The sequence below is a fragment of the Cupressus sempervirens genome, chromosome 4, assembly GCF_028749045.1.
Source record: "Cupressus sempervirens isolate cs-2001-9-10 chromosome 4, ASM2874904v1, whole genome shotgun sequence".
NCBI classification, from domain to species: domain Eukaryota; kingdom Viridiplantae; phylum Streptophyta; class Pinopsida; order Cupressales; family Cupressaceae; genus Cupressus; species Cupressus sempervirens.
Genome location: NC_143121.1, coordinates 738,994,737 through 739,017,506, shown reverse-complemented (window position 1 = coordinate 739,017,506; position 22,770 = coordinate 738,994,737). Strand labels below are relative to the sequence as shown.

The window sequence follows — 22,770 nt, the reverse complement described above, 5'->3', positions numbered from 1 at the left end:
GAATTGTAGTTCACGATCCTTGTCTATAATACAACCATTCATAAACTATCATCTTATGCAGTTTCTAACTGTTCCATATCCATGAAAAGGGATGGCAACAGAAATGCATCTTTCTAAAGGTTTGGGGCCCTAACTTAAGATATTGCGACTGGCTTTAGTTTCGAAGGATTGAAAGATCATGCGTCAGCATGTCATTGGAGCATACCTCAGGCTTCTTCAAACATTGACCAAGCCAAATTTAACAACCAAACCTCCATCTTGGGAGTATCTTTTGGTTCATTTGGTTTATACATAGGGTTACATTTATTGGTGGTTTTGATTTATCTTGTAGGACATATGCATTTATAACCTCAAATAATAAAAAATATTTGTTTTATAAGTACTTGCAAATGAAAGATCCAGATAAAAAGTATCTACATCAACCAAACTATCACTAACCTTTTTTGATTCCTTTGGTTTCCTGAAAAAAATGTGGCTTCTTTTCCAAGGCCATCCAAGTTCAAAACATTTTGATGACCTGTAAATGCACATAAAATTTCAAGAATGTACCTATGCAAGGAAAAATATAGCAAAAAGGAAAGAAAACTTTTTTTGCATTATTATAATATGAATGCATAATTGACATTATAGATGAGCCAGCAAGAAATATTACCAAAAGAACTCGTTAAAATCATCGTAGTTTCGCCATGCTGAATGTGACGCTTTCCCATTATCGTTACTCTGAGCCTCCTGTGTAAAAGAAACTATAAATAGATGATGACATTCATTTACAACCATTTGCAATGATCCATAGATCTGTTTATGGTTCTATTCTTTCTTTCTATGTGTTGCTTTATATTTTCCATATTATTTAGTTAAACAAAATTAATAACAGCATTCTCAAGGACTACAGACATGGGAACATAAAAATTGCAATATATACTTTGTGGAATAAGAAGAGTTCTAAATACTTTCTTCAAATGGACTCCGAACATATCATTCAACCAAAGAATACATCATATTTGTAACAGTCACTAGGGGCATTGCAAATACTATTGACAGAAAAAGCTGGGATAACAACCACAATTGATGAAGGAAGGTGTGTTCCATGACATGTAACTTATGAGATGGAAAGAAAAATATGTGAAATTTTGGAGGAATAAAAGAAATAGAAGAAAAATATTACTTTTTTACACACTCCATACACAATGTCTAGAAGTTAATAATGCTTGTTCATCACATGGAATTCTATGCATATATGATAAGAACAATATTATGCTCATAGCACTGAAAAAGAGGAATCAAGATAAGTTCACAAAACCAGTTCAGAGAAGAAAAATTAATTAATTGAATGGGCTGCAACATGCAACTTGGTGCTCAACAGGGATTGGTGCATCTAAACTGTCAAACATAATAATTTGGTAAAATACAATTAAGGTACTATTGGCTCCAGCTGTCCATGCTGTCCTAAGGCAAGACAAGTAGCAGATAAATTCATGTGCCCCAATCCTTACCAATCGATGTGACAACCCACAGTTCCAGCACTCTATAGTGCGATGTCCCCATCTTTGACCTAATAATACAATAGCAATAAAACACATATGTGGTCAAGGGGTAGCACACCTTAAGCCCCTTAAGATAGATAATAGCATTTTTTACACAGCAAGTACAGCTTCAAGAAAGTAGTTTGTATATTCTTTGCATGGAAGTAAATAAGCATCAAGTCTTATCAAGGAAAATCGTGAAGCTTTTTATTGACAAGACAATTTTCCAATTTAGGATCAAGAAGCACATCAGAGTCTGCAATATTTGAATGAGTCAAATATCGATTATCTCCGTCAAGCACTACTGAGCTCATATGTTAACAAGAATGACAATTTTTAGACAAAAACCTAATCAGCTGTGAATCTGATTCTACCATCCATCAATGCGATGAAAAGTAAATCTATAATCTTTCATGTTCATAACATGCCATCCTTTATCAATGATCATCAAGATGACAAAAATGTAGTATGGTGCTTAATATAGATATGGATGTCACATCATGATGCATCTATCATACAAAGAGTATTCATATAGCTACCATCATTGCAACAATCATCCTACAACAATGACATGATAAAGATAGCAAGTGACTTGTTCATGCTATCATCATCATAACATGAAGGAGGTATGCTGAAGATCACATATAGACTCATAATATCAATCATAAGGACAAGTCCTTTTGATATCTCTATCAGCCCAAGGAAGATAAAAAGAAACATCATAAGCATCCACCAGTAATACCACTGTGAAAAGAAGATAGCAGAAAGAGTTTGATGAAGAATCATTTACCATCAGCAAGTCCAATGATATCATTGTCACAGGATACCAATCATCATACTCATCAGAGGATAGGCATCGATTAAAGAGACTTGGTATTGATGTAATAACGGTCAGAAAAGCATACCGCTTATCCCTCATTGCTCATCAGTCACAACCATTAATACGACAGCGACTAAACATAGGCGATTTGAATAATTATGGATGGCAGCAATTAGAAATAGCAAATAATCATGAAAGGTATGATGTATGTCATAAACAGATTGCTATCATAAAGAGATATAATTTACTTTAACAAACTGATCTGCTGATGTTATGGAGAGATACAATTAGAAAGTGACATGTCTCTTCAGTCCCTTGGGCCCATTTGTGGTCTCTTGTTGGACATTAATAATTTACCTTATCTATCTTATCTAGACATTCAAAAGATGCAAGCCTTCAATATTGTAAGGTATACGATCTTAGTTACTGGATGCATCCTAGGGGCCCTACACATCTGATGCAGATGCAAGCACCAGTAAGCTTGAATGCATGCAAATTCACCAACAAATTCACACAAAGAACATGTTTACTTCTAAATAAATATTCTAACTCACTGTTTCCTGATGAAGGCAGCTAGGCCACAGGAACGATAGCATCTGCATAAGGTTTCATATTATGTTAGTTTCTATGAAAATAATCTAACTCGCTGTTTACATAATGAGTAATACATAACTTGTTTCATGACAATCCAATCATTGATAGTAATATTGCTTATTACCTAGGAATTTCGGGCATCCCGAAATCTAGTGGTGATAAAGGTAGGCTGTGGGCATTGTAGAAGGGACACACACAAATGTCCAAACAAGGATATAAGGCTTGCCTCAGAAACTGCCAGCAAGAGGAAAGTTGATTTATGTGATTTTGTTTACTACGTCTGATCGCCAAAAGAGAAAAATCATATATGTATTCAATTTAAGAAAAAAATTCAATGCATTTTTATTTATACTTCAATTGTTTCAGTATTATTATTCTGGATTATATTTCCAGTTAAGTCATTGTTTTCTGTAATTGATTCATGTTGTTTTCAAACCGTATTTAAAAAGTTCGGAAAGTTACTTTAAAATGACTTCATCCTTATAATAAACTTCACAAGGACAATAATTACATTAACAATCAATAGAATCTTAGCAGTGGCTTATAAATGCAAGCATAAACAATAAATGTGGAATATAATATTCCCAGATTAGTTGCTAGACAACTTCAAGCCCAAGTACTCTGCTTTTGTTATCCCATTGAATAAATGATCTCAATGCACACAGTAAACAATCCCCTGATATACCATGAGCAATTTCATAGTTAATAAAAAATAATTGTTGACCTTTTAGTCTGATTAATCTACAAGTCATAAGTTATACACCAAGAAAAGATAATTCAGGGACGATGTCACACAGAATCATTACTTTGATAATGGCTATTACTTTGTATATCTCTTGGTATTCTTTCAAATAGTAAAAATATATCATAGTATGTAATTACCGCTGCCACAATTTCATATATGGGCGAGATGATTTCCTGAAGGAATGAAACACCATTCTCCCCAGTGCAAGAAAGAGCTTGTTGGGCAAATTGCTGTTGTGATATTTCGTCCAGATCCTTCGCCATCTGCACCAATATGAGTTTTTAATGTTGGATTAAAACCAGAAAGAAACAATTGCTACTATGCCGCAAATGAAATTTAATCAATTTATTTTAATGTCCATGAATGACCAAAGTAGGCAAAAACCTAAAAGTATAGCCAGAGAAAATAGCAGATGATGTCTAAAACAAAATCAACAACAAAAAGGCAGAAGTTAAGAAACCCATTTTACCAAAAAAATATAAATCCTCAGCCCTAAAAATAACAAAAGTACATATCAATAGCTTATTGTATAAGTTCTCCTAACAACGGACAAGATCTATCATCAATTACAGAAGCTGAATAGTGCACCTCAATGTGCTATTCAGAAAACATTAATATACATAGAATTACTCATAATGATCTACCCTTATAAATCACTTAAACATTTTAACCAAATGGAACAATTTTGATAAGAGACTATCAGCTACAGACGTCATTTATGGCAAATTAGAGGAGATTAACCCAAAAAGGCATCTAATATAGTTAGGCTTTCCCAAGAAACAACGGACAAGATCTATCATCAACACCAGAAGCTGAATAGTGGCTTTAGTCAAAGAAGCCAATAGGATTACTCATAAAACATTAATATATATAACATTCATTCATAGTGGTCACCACATACAAATCAATTAAACATGCTAACCAAAAGGCACAGTTAAAAAGAGATTGAACAATGAAGAAACTATTAGCTTAAAAAACATTATTTTAGGGCAAAGCATAATAGACTAACCACAAAAGCATCTAACATGAGTTGCAAAATGCTTTCCCAAGTAATTTACAAAATGAAGTAAAGTGTTCCTTTAATGTAGAATGCATGCATTATACATAAATTTTACTCATAGTGATCAACACATAGATATTAATTAAACCTTTTAATAAAAAGGCACAATTTAAAAAGCAATTGAACAATGAAGAGACTATTAGCTAAAAATGCTATTTTAAGGCAAAGCATAAGAGACTAACCCAAAAAACTTAAAAAGCATCTTACATGGATAAAATAAGGCTTTCCCAAGTAATTTACAAAATGAAGTTCAGTGTTTCTTTAAAATAGAATGCATGCCCAATTGTGAAAGGATGCATTATCTTAATAGAACAGGAAATGAAAACCTTGTCATTACTCGGTGTATTGGATAATACTTATGTTACCAAGTAACTCATGTTGGTGGCTATGTGCCCACTCTGAAACAATGCAGGAGCAATAGTTGAAGTTGGTGTGGAAGTGGAAGTAGCTTGGGAGTGTCACAACCACTTAGGGTTCTCTGTGGGTATGCCAAAATGGATGAGGAGAGGAAGTGGGGGTGGAATTAGCTTGTGAGAAGCCTAGGGGTGTCCCAAGCACCTAGGATTTCTAAGAGTAGGTATATCCATACAGAACCCAAGATGGTTGGGGTGCTCCCAAACACTCCCAAAAGATCCCAAATGTTCCCACAAGCTAGCAAATACAACCCACTAAGAAACTAATTAATTTGTAATTTGGCAACCCTACAACCTTAGAGTCGATTTATGCTACTATGATTGTAACAACATGGGCTCCTATTTCAAAGTTATTCAGATAGGGAAAAGCAATAAGATTGTCAATATTTAGTTTTTGTGCTATTAATGTTGCTTTACTCTTTCATTAAGAATAAGCCCACACAACACATTCTCTTCTTGCATACCAGATCATGTAATCTTATTGTTGGGATTGTGTGTCATAACAATGATTCAAGTCATTAATCTACATAAGTATTGTCTACTAGTGATTGTTTTGTTTTAAATTTTAGTTGAAAATGAGAACTCAAAGGGGTTCTTAGTGGAAAACTAATCTTGTAATTGTATTTTGCTTGAGAGTTGTTGGAAACTATTTTTCGATGTTTACTTGAAAGCTAAAAATTTCTCTCTACATAGGGTTTGATTGGTCCAAACCTTGTAATCTTACCTTACAGTGATACAAAAAAACTAATCACAAACTAGATTTGAATGACCCCTTTCACTCTCAACAAACCACTAATCATGCCCTACAAGAGCATCCAATCCTCCACTCAAGATGAAGGTCTTTAACACAAAGAGATTTGCTCATAACTTACTCGTAATCAAGCATGCAATAGTACAACACCTCACCAAAGTTCCAGAGAGATCAACTTCTTCGAGTTGCACTAGACCTTGAACTCTTCAAATTTTCAAGAGTGCCTATACAATATGGACCCGCCCATAGGATCGCCACAATTCAAGTACACAATTGCAACAAAACTCTAATGATGGAAATACAATATTTATAGTATATTATAATTCAAAAGTATTGTATATTAAAATATACATTTGAATATCAAGACTAAACATATAATGTTCAAAATCTTAGATGCTATGTAGATTGTTTAAGTTCAATTGATTCATTTATTATTCAAACTTCTCTATACAAATTGCAAACATGTTGCAAGATGCAAATAGAACAAATATTTTATTTTTATCATCGGAACAACTTGTAGTCCTATCAGCAAACCCTAAGTCAAAATTGATGTGAGTTCATGAATATGGTAGGTTAACATATGTTTTATGTCCAATATGTGATAAGCAGTACATAAATTCCTACAATTTAGTGAAAGTCATTTGTGTGCAATTCTTTGATTGGAAATTGAACGTATCCAAAAGAAAATGGTATACAAAGGAAGGAGAAGTAAGGGTTACAAATATAGAAATGAACATTCATTAAGTAGAGGAAGGGACTTAAGGAGGCCACCTATTTGTCCACCTCATACACATAATGCCATCATTGATGCAGTAGAAAGCTATTCATTATTTAGTAGGAATGAAGATCAAGATAGTATGAAGAAAAGAGAAATTGATACATTGGAGGATATTTAATAATGATGTCATCATTAGTGTTGATCAAACCATTATAAGATAACTTTATGCAAATGGTTTTTCCTTTAACGTTGTTCAAGCATCCTATTGGGAAGACATGGTAAGAAAAACAAATGACTCGCTGAATGTGTGCACAATCACAATTTAAGAGAAAATGTCTAGCCTCTATGCAAATGGCTTTTCCTTCAATGTTTTTACTTCAATGAAGACAATGAGAAAATTTAATAAAATCCAAATGTGTACATAAGCCAAGGATAACAGAAAGTGTATAGAACCTTACTAAGCCCTCATTAAAGCCTTATGGGAAATAGACGTGTCCATTATTTCTAACAAATGGTTGGGTGTGAAAAATAGATCATTTATTAATGTGATTATGGTGGGACCTAAAGGGGCAATGTTTGTAAAAGTTGTAAATTGAGACGTAGGTGAAGGATGCACAACATCTTTATATAGTGGATTAATAAAATGGGTCCTCAAATGTTCTATGAGTTATAGCAAACAATACAAGATATTGTATAGTAGTTGCCTTGTTCTGTGCATTAGTTCATCTACATGTTGTAGAAGTTGGGAAGAAAAGTAGATTGGATCAAACAAGTCTATGGTGAAATTAAAGAGACCTAAACAATCATCACATGCCACCAATTGTTGTAGGCTCTTTTTATATCATTCTTGCACTTAGAGCTATAGACGGTAATTAAAATTACAAACAATAGAATATTTTGTTTTACTCTAGTAATTTATTTTCAATTAAGTTATTGAGAAGGATAACAAGAGGAGCTTTGCAACCGTATGGCTTCTGGAGGGTGATGTGTTTCCTTCTGCAACCGTACTTGCTGCAAGCTCCTTGATTTTCATGTGTTCAGCCTTGGTGTCTCTGTGTTTTCCTTGGGATATGTGTATGCTTATGTGTCATCGATTGCCATCATTGGTTTGACATCCTTTGTTTTGGTTTTATTGTGTTTTAATTGCCTTCTTTTTGTGATGTGTTTTAATTGCCTTCTTTTTGCCCAAAAAGTTGGGTCTTATGCCCTTGGAGCCAAGCTCTCTCGGCTCCCAGCTTGGTTTACCTGTGCAAGAGATGAACGCACTGGGTAATTATGAGGATGATAATGGCATAGATATTGATAGTAAAAAGAATTCATATAGCTAAGCCATGGCAAACGGTCCATAAGAGAGAAAAAATTGAAACTAGGCCAACATACAGTACAATGGTTGCAGACCAATCAAGGCCACGGAGTGTCCATTCTTAGCGGCATTTAATGGAGTATTTTGCAGGAAGGTCAAGAAGGTGGAGGACCCTCAGGCAATGGACATAGATTAGACGAGAGAGGACCCGAGGAAATTCGAGTTGCAGGAAATAGTAGAGATGGTAAGATTGCTCCCCATGACCTTAAAACTCTCTCCCTATCCCAAAATGAGGACATGGTTAATGCAATCAGGAAAGAACAACCCCGTCCACCAACATTGCTCCTTCCTGCAACAAAATCATAAACCTGCTCTTTGGGATTTCTAACATAGCTGAAACATGAGACATGATAAGTAGATAAGTGAGTTTTATAGAAAACCCAATAAGATCTCTTTTTGATCCATTAAAAATTTATTTGTCCCTTCTCTTCCAAATGAACCATAATAATTCATTAGTAAAGACAAACCAAAATTTATTGAGCTTAAGCTCAAAGGAATTAACAAATCTAGCCAAATTTTCAATCCAAGAGAAGTTAAAAAGTTTACCCACCAAATCATGGATTCCAAACACGAAAGAATAGTTGCAAAATTACGGCCTAAATATATGCAAAAAGTAAAAGGACACAAATGACAAGGGCTTTCACCAATAAGAAAATCACAAACAGACGTGACTCATGGCAAAGAAAGTCTCAAATTTGCAAACAGGGGGGTAAAATATGTGATGTACAGAAAAAATCAAGTCATCTCATTGAAAATCTCTAACTAAATGCAAACACGACCAAAAAAATCACTAAAACAAAAGCAAATTGTCCAAAGAGGTCTAGGAACTCTTGAAGAATCTTAATGAAACATCCGACAAGGGCAATGATTTTTTTCTGAAAAATATGTTTTTTTTCTATCATTTTGGATGCAAAGATGTCTCTCCGCACTCATCTTAAGAAGACCAAGGACATTTGTGACCAACTAGAAGTAGGCTTCTGGTCGTAAGGTGGAGGAAAACATAGTACTGACTGAGCTGAAAAGCTTGCCCCAATCCTACAAGCATTTCATTGAGATGCTTAGTATCACTTCTACTAGTGTTGATCGGATGTTTTATGATCTTGCAACAAGCTTTTGCAGCGAGATAGATGGAAGCAACAATTTTGAAGCAATGCTAGTTCGGCCTCCACAAGACAAGCAGCCTTCACAACCAAAGCCTCGGAAATGAACAAAGGTAAACCTCTAACCTCCCAGCAAAAAGTACCAAGCAAACCTTTGACACCATCAAAGAAAAAGACTATTTAGTGCAATTATTGTCATCAATTTGGTCACATGAAGATAGATTACAAGAAATGATTAGAAATCAAGTAATCTACATAGGGAGAGGCTCAACAGAAGGCCAAAGCTAGCACACATTTTGATTGGGTGTCTACCCCCTATGCATTCATGGGCATATACCCATCTGATCATGCAACATGATATGTCTAGTACATTGACTTTAGTGCCTCTCAACATTTCACCCATCATTGGGATTGGTTCATAATGTTCACGCTTTTCACAAATTCAGTGGACTTTGGAGGAGACGAAGAGTATATTGTTGTCAACAACATTCAAATTTCACTTAGTGGGAGAGATTTGATCTTTCACACTGTATATTTTATCCTAGTTATGAAGCTCGATTTGTTATCAATTAGTCAAATTATGCTTCATTCTCCTCAAATGGATGAGGTCTTTAGATTACACTAATGCAAGATTATTGACAGGGAGTCCCACATTATAGTTGCAACAGGTCTTGAGGACCATGGTCTTTATAGGCTCATTGATACAACTAATTCTTAGGAGCAGGCCATGACAGCCAGAAGCACTTACATCAATGACATGGTCACCTCAATATTCACTATCCCTCTCGCGTAGCTTGAGAGAGTCGAGTTGTTTGATTATCTAAGGTTCAAACACAAAAATCATTAAGTCTGTAGATCTTTTCAAGTAGTGAAGCAGCATAGGACATCAATTTTAGATGGTGAGGCTTTGAGAAGTTCCAAGTCTTGCAGTTGGTTCATACAGATATTTGTGGACCTATGAATACTCCATCAATCACAAGATGCAAGTGTTTTGTACTATTTGTTGATGATTTCAATAGGAAAATGTGGGCATATTTTCTTCAACATAAATCAAAGGTAGTCAACATGTTTCAAAAGTTTAAGGACTTCGTGGAAGAAGAGTCAGATGGTCAAATAGTAACTTTTAAGTTCAACCATGGTGAAGAATTTTGTCCTTCTGGTTTCTCCAACTTTTGTACAACACATGGCATTAAGCATCAACTTTATGACACCCTAAACCACTCAACAAAAATAGTGTTGTTGAGTGAAGGAACTGTATAGTCACTAAGACGACTTTACCTATGTTTGAGATTAAAAATGTTCGAAAGAAGTTTTGAAGGAAAGTAGTCTATACTATAGTTTAACTTTTGAATTAGTCTCCCACACAAACTGTTAATAAGATGACCTCAAAGGAAGCTTGGTGTGAAAAAAAGCCCAAAATCAATCATCTAAAGGTTTTTGGCTCTACAGCTTATGTTCATATCCCAGATGCCAAGCACACCAAACTAAATTCTAAGATTCAAAAATTGATGTTCAAATGGTACAGTGATATACATAAGGCTTATTGGTCGATTGATTTTTCTATTGATTGTCTCATACTAAGTCGAGACATGGTATTGATTTATAATGAGGGTCATTTCAATCTTCTCATGTTTTGCGCCCTAAGGATATGCCTCCAAAAAGTACAAATTTTGATCTTCAACTTCCATTCGATTCACATGATGGAAGGGATTTTGATAACATTGTGTCACCTATCATTCCCCAAGACATTCAGAACCCATATGTAGTGATTCCAGGTGATGTTCTTCCTGCAGTGGATGTTGGTTCTACTCTCCAACCTAGGTCCATTAGTGATCTTCATGATGATGAACTTATTGAGGATGGAAAAACCATCAAATGGATGTCAAGAGTGCTTTCCAAAATGATAATTTGCAAGAAGAAGTCTACATGGGGCAGCCCCCACATTTCCAGGTTGCCAATAAAGAACACTAAGTTTGCAAATTGGTGAAAGCACTCTGTGACCCCAAACAAGGTCCCTGTGCATGGTACATAAAAATTAATAGGTATTTAATCGATCAAGAGTTAAGCAGAGGCTTGATCATTATCTATATGTCAAGCATTCTAGTGGGAGATTTCTATTCTTGTCATCTATGTTGATGATCTAATCATTATTGGCAATGCACCACGTTCTGTCAAAAAGATCAAATAAAATTTGCACTAGACTTTTGATATGACATATTTGGAAATTCTCCATTATTGTCTTTGTGTCAACATAGATAGGTACATCTAAATTTTTTAGTCAAAGTATGCCAAACATCTATGGAGAAAAGGTTAAAACTTTAAGCCAAATTGGATTCACCAATGGTGGATGAATCATTGTTCAAGCAACTAGTGTGTAGTCTCATCTATCTCATTGCTACTAGACCTGACATTAGCTATGGCATGAGCTACTTCTCTCACTTCATAATAGCCCCAAAAGTTGAACATTGGGATGTAGCGAAGCATCAACTTAGATATATGAACGACTTTCCCAACTTTGGCATTCTATATAGCAAAACTATAGATAATAGGCTCGTTTTACAAACTCAAATTGTGCAAGCTGTGTTGATAACCAAAAGTCTACTTCAAAGTATGTTTCCAATTGGGCACAAGGTGCAATCCCATAGACCAGCAAAAAGAAATAGGCAATAGCTCTCTCTCCCATTAGAACTAAATATTAGGGAACTATTAAAGCAAATTGTGAGGCAATTTGGCTTCAAGGGATGCTTGTTGACATTCACATGTCAAAAGCACAATCTACTCCCTTGTTCCATGATAATCAAAGGGTCTTGAAACTTGTCAAAAAAACAATCTTCAATGAATGGCCCAAGCATGTTGACCTTCATTGTCATTCATCTACAAGCTTATCAAAGATGGATCAGTGATGTTGCACTGAGGACGAGACTACAAATAGTCTGACCAAAGTCTCTTAATGCAAAAAAGCTTGATGAGTTTTGGGGGCAACTTGGTATTTTAATATTTTAGATTCTTTAACCATTTAGCATATTTTCCTATTTTAGCTAGCTCTGTGAAATCTATTATTAATGCTCATTAAGGTGTTTTATTTATTATATTATTTTTGTCTTTTATTTATAGAAGACTTAAATGTCATATTGAAGCTCTTGTAAATTGCTATATGTACCAATTGATTTCATTAATTCAATCAAGCAATTTTAAGTCATTCAAGGGTTCGAAAAGTTCTCGCTAAACTATTCCCTAATCCTAAAACGAAAGATGCAATTACAAATAAATTTGTTGACTTTGTAGCTTCCAATGGTCAAAGTTCTTCTAGTCTTTATGATAAGTATAGGAAGGATGCATATTGCCATATCTCCCAATTCGTACAATCAAAATTTTATCACAAGTTTATGATTTTTTGTACCTATCTAAATTTGGTTTTATCATTTAAAAGTTTTTATTTTCAAATTTGCATATTTAACAACTCTAATGAGATCTCCCTTTATTTCAGTAGCTATGAAGTTAAGCAAACAGCTAGTTTACAAGCATTCCAACTTGTGCCTTCTTAGTTACAAAGATAATGAGTACAAGAAAGGGGCAGCAAATTTGTGATATGCAAAATAAGCTTAGAACTATCTTTTCTTGCGCAATTTCTAATGTTACTATGGATGACTATTTTCGACTCTATGACAAACCATACGTTGACCAAAATATTCATATAATATTAAGCTTGGAGTCTCTCATTTTTGCCAAGCATTGAATGGTGTGTGCCAACGACAAAGTGTCAAGTGTTTCCTAGTGTCAAGTGTTGTGAAGTGCCCCAAAGTTTGAGTCTCTATCATTACATTCTATGTGCTGAATTGTGAATGGTACATTATAGTGTTATCAGAGCTAGTGATCTTGTCAACCTGTTGGGGAGTTGTAAAATTGGACCAAAGCATGACTCCTTGTAATAGACAATGGGAGTTTGACAAGTTGCTCCACAACTTTGTGCATGGCATCATTTATATCAAAGTGGAATAGGGGAAGCTTATGAGAGATATGCACAGCGTTGCATCAAGAAGGTTTAAGGAGGTGCTGCTCATGGTCATGATAGAGTGTTGAGCTTCTAGCGAATTTGGCTACCAAAGTCCGTGCTAGGTTTCTGCTCCTGGAACTTGTCGACGAACAGTTTAGGAATGCTTGAGGGCAATAAATCTATGGATCAATCTATGGGTCGGGAGGACTGTGGCTCCCCCTATTTGGATGTAATTTAATTTTCTTAGTTAACTAGTCCTAAATTTATATAAGGACTTCCTTAATCAATAATTTTAATTAATTAAATAATAAAGCCAATGTCAATCTCGCCTATTATAATGTTCAAGACTCTTCTTCGAGGGGTAGCTGAGTATTGTGTTGATCATCAATCAATTGTTTCATGGAATGTGTGGATTCCTAGTTTGCAATTTTGGAGGTGGAAGACCCTCCCTAGTCTATTGCAATTTCGGTGGGAGTGACTACTCACCTTGGTCAGCATGTTCTGCAAATTTATGTAGTCTCTTTCGAAGACAAATTTAGAGATTATTAAAGAAATAAAGATATATGCTTTGTTGCACATTTATCAATAAAATTATAATACCATTGTTTGTCGTATTTTTGCACATAATTTGTTATTGCAAATTGTGAAGCTATCATAATACCACATATCATTATTGAGGATTTGTTGAAAGACAAGATCTAAGGGTGGAAAGATTAATATCTAGTAGCAAAAATAAGATATTTTGTGCTTGTGAATACATCAAAGAAGATTGACGTGAAATATTTGTATAATACTAACTGTGGAGTTTCTCATTTTTGTGGAGTGCCAAGTGCCACGTGCCTAGTGTGTACCCCCAGCTATCATCACATGTTTAGTGCCAAATTGTGATTGGTACATTACACTAATTATCTATCTTGATTCAGGTTTGATCCTTTTGAATCTTTGATATCGTAACAATTTTCAAATTTGTAATGGTTTTGTTTAGCATATGCATTGTACTTCTGAGCTTTATTCTGTTTTTTAGGCTCTACAAGTGCCAAGTGCCTAGTGTGTGCCCAGTGCCCAGTGCCCAAAAGCTTGAGTCCAGCTATCATTACATTTCCGGTGCCAAATTGTGATTGGTACATTACACTAGTTATCTATCCTGACACATTCAGGTTTGATTCTTTTGATATTGTGACACCTTTCAAATTTGGAATGGTTTTGTTTAGCATATGCATTGGACTTCTAGGCTTTATTCTGTTTTTTCGAGGCTGTGTATACTATATACATATATAGACACTCAGGCACACAAAGATGTACCAAAGCATACCCACCCCTTCACCGCCACCACGAAGAATGAATCTGCCATACTGACAAATCATACCGATGTACCAGTAGCCAATCAGGCAATTTTAAACTAAAACTCATTGAATCAAATCTCCAAAGAAATATGAAAAAGGCTATCAACATACATGACTTTTCATGGTAGTATGAATATACTTACATTATGAAAAATATAACAAATGCATTCAGGCAAAAAGCGAACATTTGCAGCTTCGCCCCAAATCAAAAAGTATAAAGCAACTAGCAGCAGCTTCTTTTCTTTGTTAAGTGCTTCCACACTGCAAAAACAGTATAGGATATTTTGCAATCAATCATATGGAAAACATTTTTATGCTTAGACATTATTTTATAGCAGAGAGTTCACAACAGATTAGGGAGATACCTATGCCAGTAAGGACGCTTACGCAGATATTTACACCACTTCATATAGTTATCTAAAGACTTTGTGAATACATTGTGAATAGATCCTTCATCTATCCTCTGCAGCAAGGAAATCAAATAGTACAGAAATACTCTCAGATGAGAAATAATCTATCCTTCATCTACAAGAGATGAAAAAAACACTTACATGACACTAGCATACTAGAATAAAATATAAATTGCGCTTAAATTATGAAAAGGGTGACATGATTCAAATGGTAATTCATCTACAAATTCCATTTTTCAATACTTTTTCCTTAAAGTTCGATGCAAATGTAATAATGTTTTAATGCTTTATAAACTTGAGAAATTATTCAAGAAATTTAATTTGAAAATGACTCAATTAAATGACCACATATTAATAGTAAGCATAATCAGCAAGTCAGACATATAATGTAAGGGCATTATCAATAGCAAGGAAATAACTTATTCACCTGCCACAATCAAAAATAACACAAAACTACTTGTCACATAAAATCATTAATAAGCCAATTGACAGTTATAAGTAAGAAATATACCAGTAGCATTTGCTTTAACAACTGAGATGCCATTTCATATCATTTCATAATCCTACTCCAAGAGTAAAAATAAGGTAATATTATATACATGTGACCAGTGATTTACCGGATCAACACCTTCAGGTATACCAAATCGCGTTTGTGCATTTGTGACCAAGAGAACTACATGTTCACGCTGGTTACTAACATTGTCTCTCTGCATTTTCAATAAGATTTCATCTCATAAGCAATCAGGCTACAATAAAAAACTGCTTTCAGACTACAGAAAAAATGATTTGAAAACTTAAATATAGAAAAATTCAAATAGCACTCCCATGGGGCAACTATCAGCTCCAAAAGCTGCAGCAAGATACCAAATAATATTTATTTATACAATTAATATTTTAGAGACATTGAGTTCTTTTACAAGTGACAGCCCACAAAAAGAAATATAACGAGAAAGAGAGCTAGAGTTCCATTTTAACAAACCACATAGTAGAATAATAGAAAAAAAGGAAAAACACAAAAGCAAAGCATAGCATAATAGAAGAGAAAAAAAACACAAAAGCATACAACTCCAAAAGGCATACCTATGCCTTTCTCCTGTGGGACAAGACCCAATATCCCATCAACTGTTTCATTGGTGTAGCTTTCCTATTGTGCATTTCCATTCATACTGTTGTATCATTCCAATCTTCATAGCAAAAGAGGAGAAATGGGAAGCAATTGATGAATTCAATCCAAGATGAAGTCTGGAATTTTATATTTATCATCTGTTCCCCAATTCAAAGCCTAAGACAATCCCAAACCCCAGCCTCAGAATGGGGAATGAAGTAGCAGGACAAAGCAGATCCACCCACTAAACAATAAGAACAAGGCATTCAAACCAATGACTTTTGGATATGATGAGATCCTTAGAAAAAGGGACCCCAAATGCTGATTACCTTGTTTTCATGATTTACATCACCATTGACAATTGTGTTATCCCTCTGCTGCTCCACCACAAGGCTGTATAACATCCTCCATTGCCAAAGACACTTGACAGTACAATGAGATAAAAAGGACCTAGTCATCAAGTTGATTTTATGGAATAAAATGTTTTCCTCACTTTCAAATTTGAGGCAATATGGCCTACTTGGAAAATCTTGAAACAATGAAACAAACATTTTCACTGTCCAAAATTTGTTTCCAGATGCGATCCTTTGCCTTAAACAAACTTCATCCAGAAGACATTTTGAGATATCTATCTCAACTTGCATATGTGCAGATGTGGAAAGGATCAACCCATCGGTCACCAGATCAAGAGAGAAAAATCTTCCCAGAGCATGGCATAATCCACGAAAACAAGGATCAAACTGGGACTGAAGAAGAAGAAAGGGAAGGCATACCCATATTGGCAGACTGAAAATATTTCTTTCATTGGGTAAAAATCCATGAACCAAGTCTTTCCTAGCAAAACATACTTATCTGAGATAGAAGCCTGCTTACCTTAGATGAAAGCTCATTTTTCCCTCCAGAAATTGGTACCCCGAAGACTTTGATTGTTCATGTTGAGCCAATGTCATCCATGTATGGGCAATGGATCCTTATATTTGTTATTATTAACCCTCCGGTAATTGGTAAATCCGGATTCCTAATGCATTATGTGATTAGATCTGTGAGCGTGTTTGTGCATTTAGGTTTCCACAATTGTTGGAAAAAAACATTAATAAAAAGTGGATTTCAATGATTTGGGGGATTTTATTTATTTGATTAAATTTATTTGATTTACTGATTAATTTGTCGTAGCTGAATCCCAAATGCCTGATATTATTATTTTTTATTTGGTAAAAGGGGACAAATAGATTATTAAATCGGTCATTAATCTATTTTACAAGTCAGTTTGTAAATGTGCTAATATTTATGCCAAAAAAGTGAGTAGTCTTTGCTACAAAGAGTAGGATTGTGAAGTTGGAATGATTAGAGGGCATTTTGCAGTATTTTATATCCTGATCTGAAAGTGGGCTTTGTTGATGTTTGTAGCTGCGATAGAGATCTTTATCTCTGGCTTTTATGAGATAGAAATATGTTTGTTATGACCGTTATGGTCATCTTTATCTGAAAGAGATATTTGTGATTGTGTCATACGTCATGCGAAGAGGCATGCATATGGAAATGTGAAGTGAAGAATATGTGGAAATATGAAGGGTCGTCTTAGTTTTGAGACTTGAAGAGACCTTCGTGTGTAAGATGAAGAGTCCTATGCCATCTATTTATATGATTGCTTGGTATATTGTAAATCAATCAAGTCAAAAGCCATGTACTCGAATATTTTATGATCAATAAAATATATATTGTTGGTGTTGTTGGGTTTTTCCCTTCAAGTGGAAGGGTTTTCCCAGGATAAAATTGTTTAGTCTTTTGTGTATTATTTTTACTCTTCTTTGTTGTTTTCTATCTAATATCAGGGCTAAAACATTAAAATGGTATCAGAGCCTAGTTCAATATCAGCAATAAAGAAAAGAATTATTTCGTCTGCTGGAAACTTATTGTTTGTTTAAGCAAATGGCTAATTAGAGAGTTGTTGGGAATATAACTGCATGTTGGTAACACTGTTCTGAGCTTTGTTTTGATGTAAGGTTTCATACACACATGCAGACTAGGTTGTGGATTACAGAGTAAATTTCTGCTCCCTTGTGTCATTTTAGTTGCAATCAGTTCTTTTTCAGGACAGTTTGAAGACGTTTCTGTGTGGGAAAGTAATATGCACACATCTTGGCAATAACTAGAAGAGGTCGTAGCTGTGGGAGACGCCTGGTGTGCACAAAGTCACATAATCCACCTATTCAGTCAGAGGTTAGGAATCCTTGTGCTGAATCTTTTTGGTCTGATGCGCATCCTGAGCTCTGCACATGATCAAGAAGAATGTTTTATTTTTATGTTTTATTTTATGCCACCGTTTGGCCTCTTTCGGCACCATCAATATATTAGTTTATTATGACCTTTGGCTAATGATGTTTGTTCTGCCAAAGTTTGTCTACCGTCTGCACATTCTGTTCTGGCAATCGTTCGGAATCAACACTAGTGGTTGGAGATTCGTATATATTCAGCGGAAGATACTTGTATCATCCTGGTGCAATATCTGTTCATCGCATGAGAATGTCGGGTCTCTTTGTATCTTCTATTCAGTTAGAAGCGTCTCTTGGAGGAGAAGTCATCATAGCGACCAGAAAATTCTCTACTATATTCAAGAAGTTTCATCAGTTTCTATGAAATGGTAAAGTCAGAAAGCAAAGGAAGCCGATTTGCTAATATAATTCATCAATTATCTTACATAGCTAAAGGAAGATGAAAGGTTCTCCTCTTGCGTTCACTCTTTATGATTTGATTTATCTTATCGTCTCTGGTCTGAGTGAATACAGATCATTGGGATTTCACTTAGAACAGATTCGACATAGTCAGAGACTTATTCTTGCAGAAAAGTCTTGTGCATTCTTCGAGTTAAGGAAGATTCTCTCTATCCTATATCATATATTCAATTTTATCTGTGTTATTGTGAGCGTCAAATCTCTTGGAATGTAAACTCTACGTTAGAATGGCTCATGGATAATGGAATTGTCATAGCTGTCAGCCATGAAATTCACCATCATTATCCACTCAGCATGTTGCGTGGAAATCAGTTTGTTTGTGTTGCATGTCAATCAGTTTTCTTGCTTGGCAACCAGTCTGACAAATGAGTGATGATAATCTCAATTGGTTTCTTGGAGTTATGGCATGTCATAGAAAAGTCGATGTTTCTGAAAGTGTTCTCTTGGATGACTATTTCGATATCAATTGCTCTCTGCCACAATTTTGTAACTGTTGCTCGTTAAATAATCTGGCAACCATTTAGTGGATTATGAATCACAGTAGTTAAGTAATTTTTTGTGCTAACCAGCCGATTTTGAAGTAGTAACAGTTTGCAGATTGAAAGCTTTATCATATCTGCTTTTGCTTCATGATAATTGCATAATATGTTTTAGCATCACGAGAACCCACTTGCTCCGGATCTTTCATTGCTTGTGAAAGCAGAAGGCGGCTTCTGCAAAGCTCTCCTTAGTAAGTTAGCTCAAGATCTCATACTCATTCGAGATATAACTGGAAAAAGATTAACATATGCACATAACACAAAGAAGGAGATATGTTGCATCAGAGATGCGGTGACTTATCGTACCACCTAGATCATAGAATGCATTTGTTGAATGAGCTTAGAAACAGTGTCAGATAAGTTTCTTTTCCTCTTTATTCAATTTCGCAGGGATTGAAATTTAGTATTTATCTGAATTTTTGGATGCCTTTAATATATGTTTTAATGTAGGGTTATGATGTATTTCTATTGATTAAATTATTGCATTGTCATGAAGGCGCAAATGGAAATAAATGATCAATTCAGGCATCAAGGAGAAATATTAAAGCATATAAAAATTGAGAATATTCTAAGGAATTTATGTTCGTAGACTAAACATGCAACACAATGAAGAGAGATCATGAGGAGGTTGCTTAAATGATACATATTGAGCGGAAGTGGATATTTAAGTTACTGTCAAACATCATAACCATTTGACATCATTTTTTTTAGTTCATAAGAAATCATTCTGATTCACTAGTTGCTGAGGTCGAAGCAGTGAATGAAGTATAGCAGTATCTAACAGCTGATTGACTGTAGGTTGATGTATGAATAGCATTAGGAAAGTATTTCTTTTGTCTCTTCTCTTTATAGCTTTTCATTAAGGGGTATCTAGTGAGTAAGTTTTATTGATTTTATGATTTATTTACACTCTCTTATCATATGTTCTTAATATGACCTCAAGGCTATAGACTTGGAGAATTTGTTCACATACATTATCTCTGGCGTAGTCCTGAAAAGATAGGAAGCTATGTGAGTGATACTTGATGGGATTCCTCTGTGTTATACTCTGTTGTTTTAGTTTAATCTGAGTATGTGATTATGATTCAAATAGTATTCATATAAGAATCATGTTGTGTTGTTTAGGGGCTTAGGCTATTGACTATCATCAAGTAATTTTTGATGGATAAGTATCAAACATTACTTTTGTATATTTTGAACATCTTCTCGTTGTATGCATGCAAAATTATAATATGAATGTGTAGAGATTTATGGACTATAGGCTGGCTTCATTATAAAGTTTAGGGCTTTGGTATATCCTGTGAGATAATATCACTGCAAGATGTTGATGACCGACTAAATGAACAAACATACATAAGAGGTTGTATTATTCAGTGTCATCGGTCATGATTGTATCACATGTATACTAATGTGAGTTTGTGAAAAAGCTTGTGATTAGACTGACAGGTTATTCTGGAAAATCCCAGTTCTCATTTTCGTTTATGGTAACATCCTTATTGAGTAGCATATTTGTTCATTTGAATGTTGGGCTGCATTTTCTATGTATGTGTGTTGAGATCAAACCTCAAAAAGATTAATATTCTATGATTTTTTGTATCTAACTGAAAAGAGAGTATATCTTTGCTTTGATTTCTATGATACGTGGATCTTGTGAGTTGCTATAAATCTCACTCTTAGTTGCAGGGTGCAATGGGATAGTGAGAGATTTTGCAACATTTGTCGCAGTCTTGATAGTAAACTGGTGGCACTTTATTAAAACAGGGAAAATCATATTTAGAAAGAGAAACTATTCAGTTTCAGAGAGTTTACGTGACAGAGGGAGATGCCCAACCCTTTGCAAATTTATGCAGTAGTAAGCAATATTATTGTAAAGTTGTCCCCGCTAAGAGGCAGTTTGTGTGATTAAAGTTGTCCCCGCTAAGAGGGAGTCTCTATTAATAAAAGTTGTCCTTACTGAGAGGGAGTCTCTATTAAGAGAAAATCTTAGTTATCAATGCATTCTTCTCTGGGAGAAGTTTGAGGTGAAAGCCCTTCCTCCACCCTCTGCCAGTAGGCATAGTGCAAATGCATTCTTCTCTGGGAGGAGTTTGAACGTAAAAGCCCTTGATCCACCCTCTGCAAGTAGGTATGGTGGTCCGCCCTCTACGAGCAGGTATGGTGATTATATATCCTTCTCTGGGAAAAGTTTTGAGATAAAAGTCTTTGTTCTACCCTCTACAGGCAAGCATGGTAAAAGTCATGAGTATGACTCCATTCTATGTGCTTATCAAGTAACTATGGTGGATTAAGTTATGCTGAGATAACATACATTATGTGAATTTATCTTTGGTTGCAGCTATGTGTGCATGCCTGACTAAAGATCCTTCTCTTGCTAAGAGGAAGTGTTGAAATTTGTAGCTGAGATAGAGATCTTTATCTCTGATTTTTATGAGATAGAAATATGTTTGTTATGACCGTTATGGTCATCTTCAGCTGAAAGAGATGTTCGTGATTATATTTAAGTTAATTTTATGCAAAAAGACGTGTAATACGTCATGTGAAGAGATATGCGTATGGAAATGTGAAGTGAAGAATATGTGAAAATATGAGGGGTCTTATTTTTTAGACTATTGGTTAACAGTTTGTCTTCCTTGATACTTTGGTTTATACCCTGACTCTTGACTTGCCCAATGGCTTATGGAAAACAAAGATGTTAACAAAAGAATGGGTCAGTGTAATAATCTATCAAAGACCCTTGAATTGAAAGGTACAGCTCCCTTATGAGTGCAAGATATGCAATGAATTTGTCTTTTGGGTTTTGGGCGTATGCTCTTAACCAGAGAGCAGAAGAGGTAGAAACAAGTTGCTCAACACTTCGAACAACCTAGGTAAGAAGGGGGGTTAACTCACAAATGTAATCTAATCAGACTAACAATGTAGAGAAATGAGAACATGCAAGACTAACTACAACAGCAAGAAGAGAGGAAAAGATCATGAAACAAGTAATTCCCGGATTACGCAATTAGCTAATGTTTTGACAATACCCAAATTGTCTATCTTTCAGCTACTCCACACATCAATTTCCGACTTCCTTGTGCAATGAACTAAACAAAGCACACAAACCAGCCAAGAGAACAGAAGACATGCTTATGCCGAAGAGAGTAAGACATACAATCTATTGAACGAAGGAAATAAAGCCAAGTTCATTCACTCTCATTCAACTTTCAACATTAACACATTCATTCCATATACTCTAGTCTAAACTAAATGAATAGCAAAACTTAAAATGAACTCAAAGTCACACACAGTAGTCCCAGCTACGCAAGTTTGCCCAAAGTAAATTTTTGTCGATCCTATTAACTTCATCATAGATTACATTTATACGCCTTCTCAAAATGGCCAGTTACATTGGATGATTTGCCTTGCAGAGCATTTCTGAACGGAATAATCTAAAAATAGGACAAGCATGAGTCATTGTCCGTTATAGATACTAGCAAAATGCCATGAATGCCGACAAAAAAAAGAGGACGCGAAGAATCACAGATGTCTGGAAAAGCATCAAAGCATCATGTCTTCTTAGA

The 22,770-nt window shown here is 35.0% G+C and overlaps 1 protein-coding gene across 2 annotated transcripts in view; it reads right to left on the bottom strand.

Annotated features, from left to right (window-relative positions):
- Nucleotides 1-22,770, bottom strand: part of LOC149563455 (callose synthase 10-like) — a 190,269-nt gene that overhangs the window by 127,715 nt on the left and 39,784 nt on the right. For both annotated transcript variants that reach the window (XM_089826706.1, XM_089826707.1), the window contains exons 8-13: nucleotides 15,452-15,541; nucleotides 14,790-14,887; nucleotides 14,568-14,685; nucleotides 3,820-3,945; nucleotides 653-729; nucleotides 439-517 (exon numbers count right to left, since the gene is read on the bottom strand). In XM_089826706.1, the coding sequence (XP_089682832.1) occupies nucleotides 439-517; nucleotides 653-729; nucleotides 3,820-3,945; nucleotides 14,568-14,685; nucleotides 14,790-14,887; nucleotides 15,452-15,541 (588 nt within the window). The remainder of the gene's footprint in view (nucleotides 1-438; nucleotides 518-652; nucleotides 730-3,819; nucleotides 3,946-14,567; nucleotides 14,686-14,789; nucleotides 14,888-15,451; nucleotides 15,542-22,770) is intronic.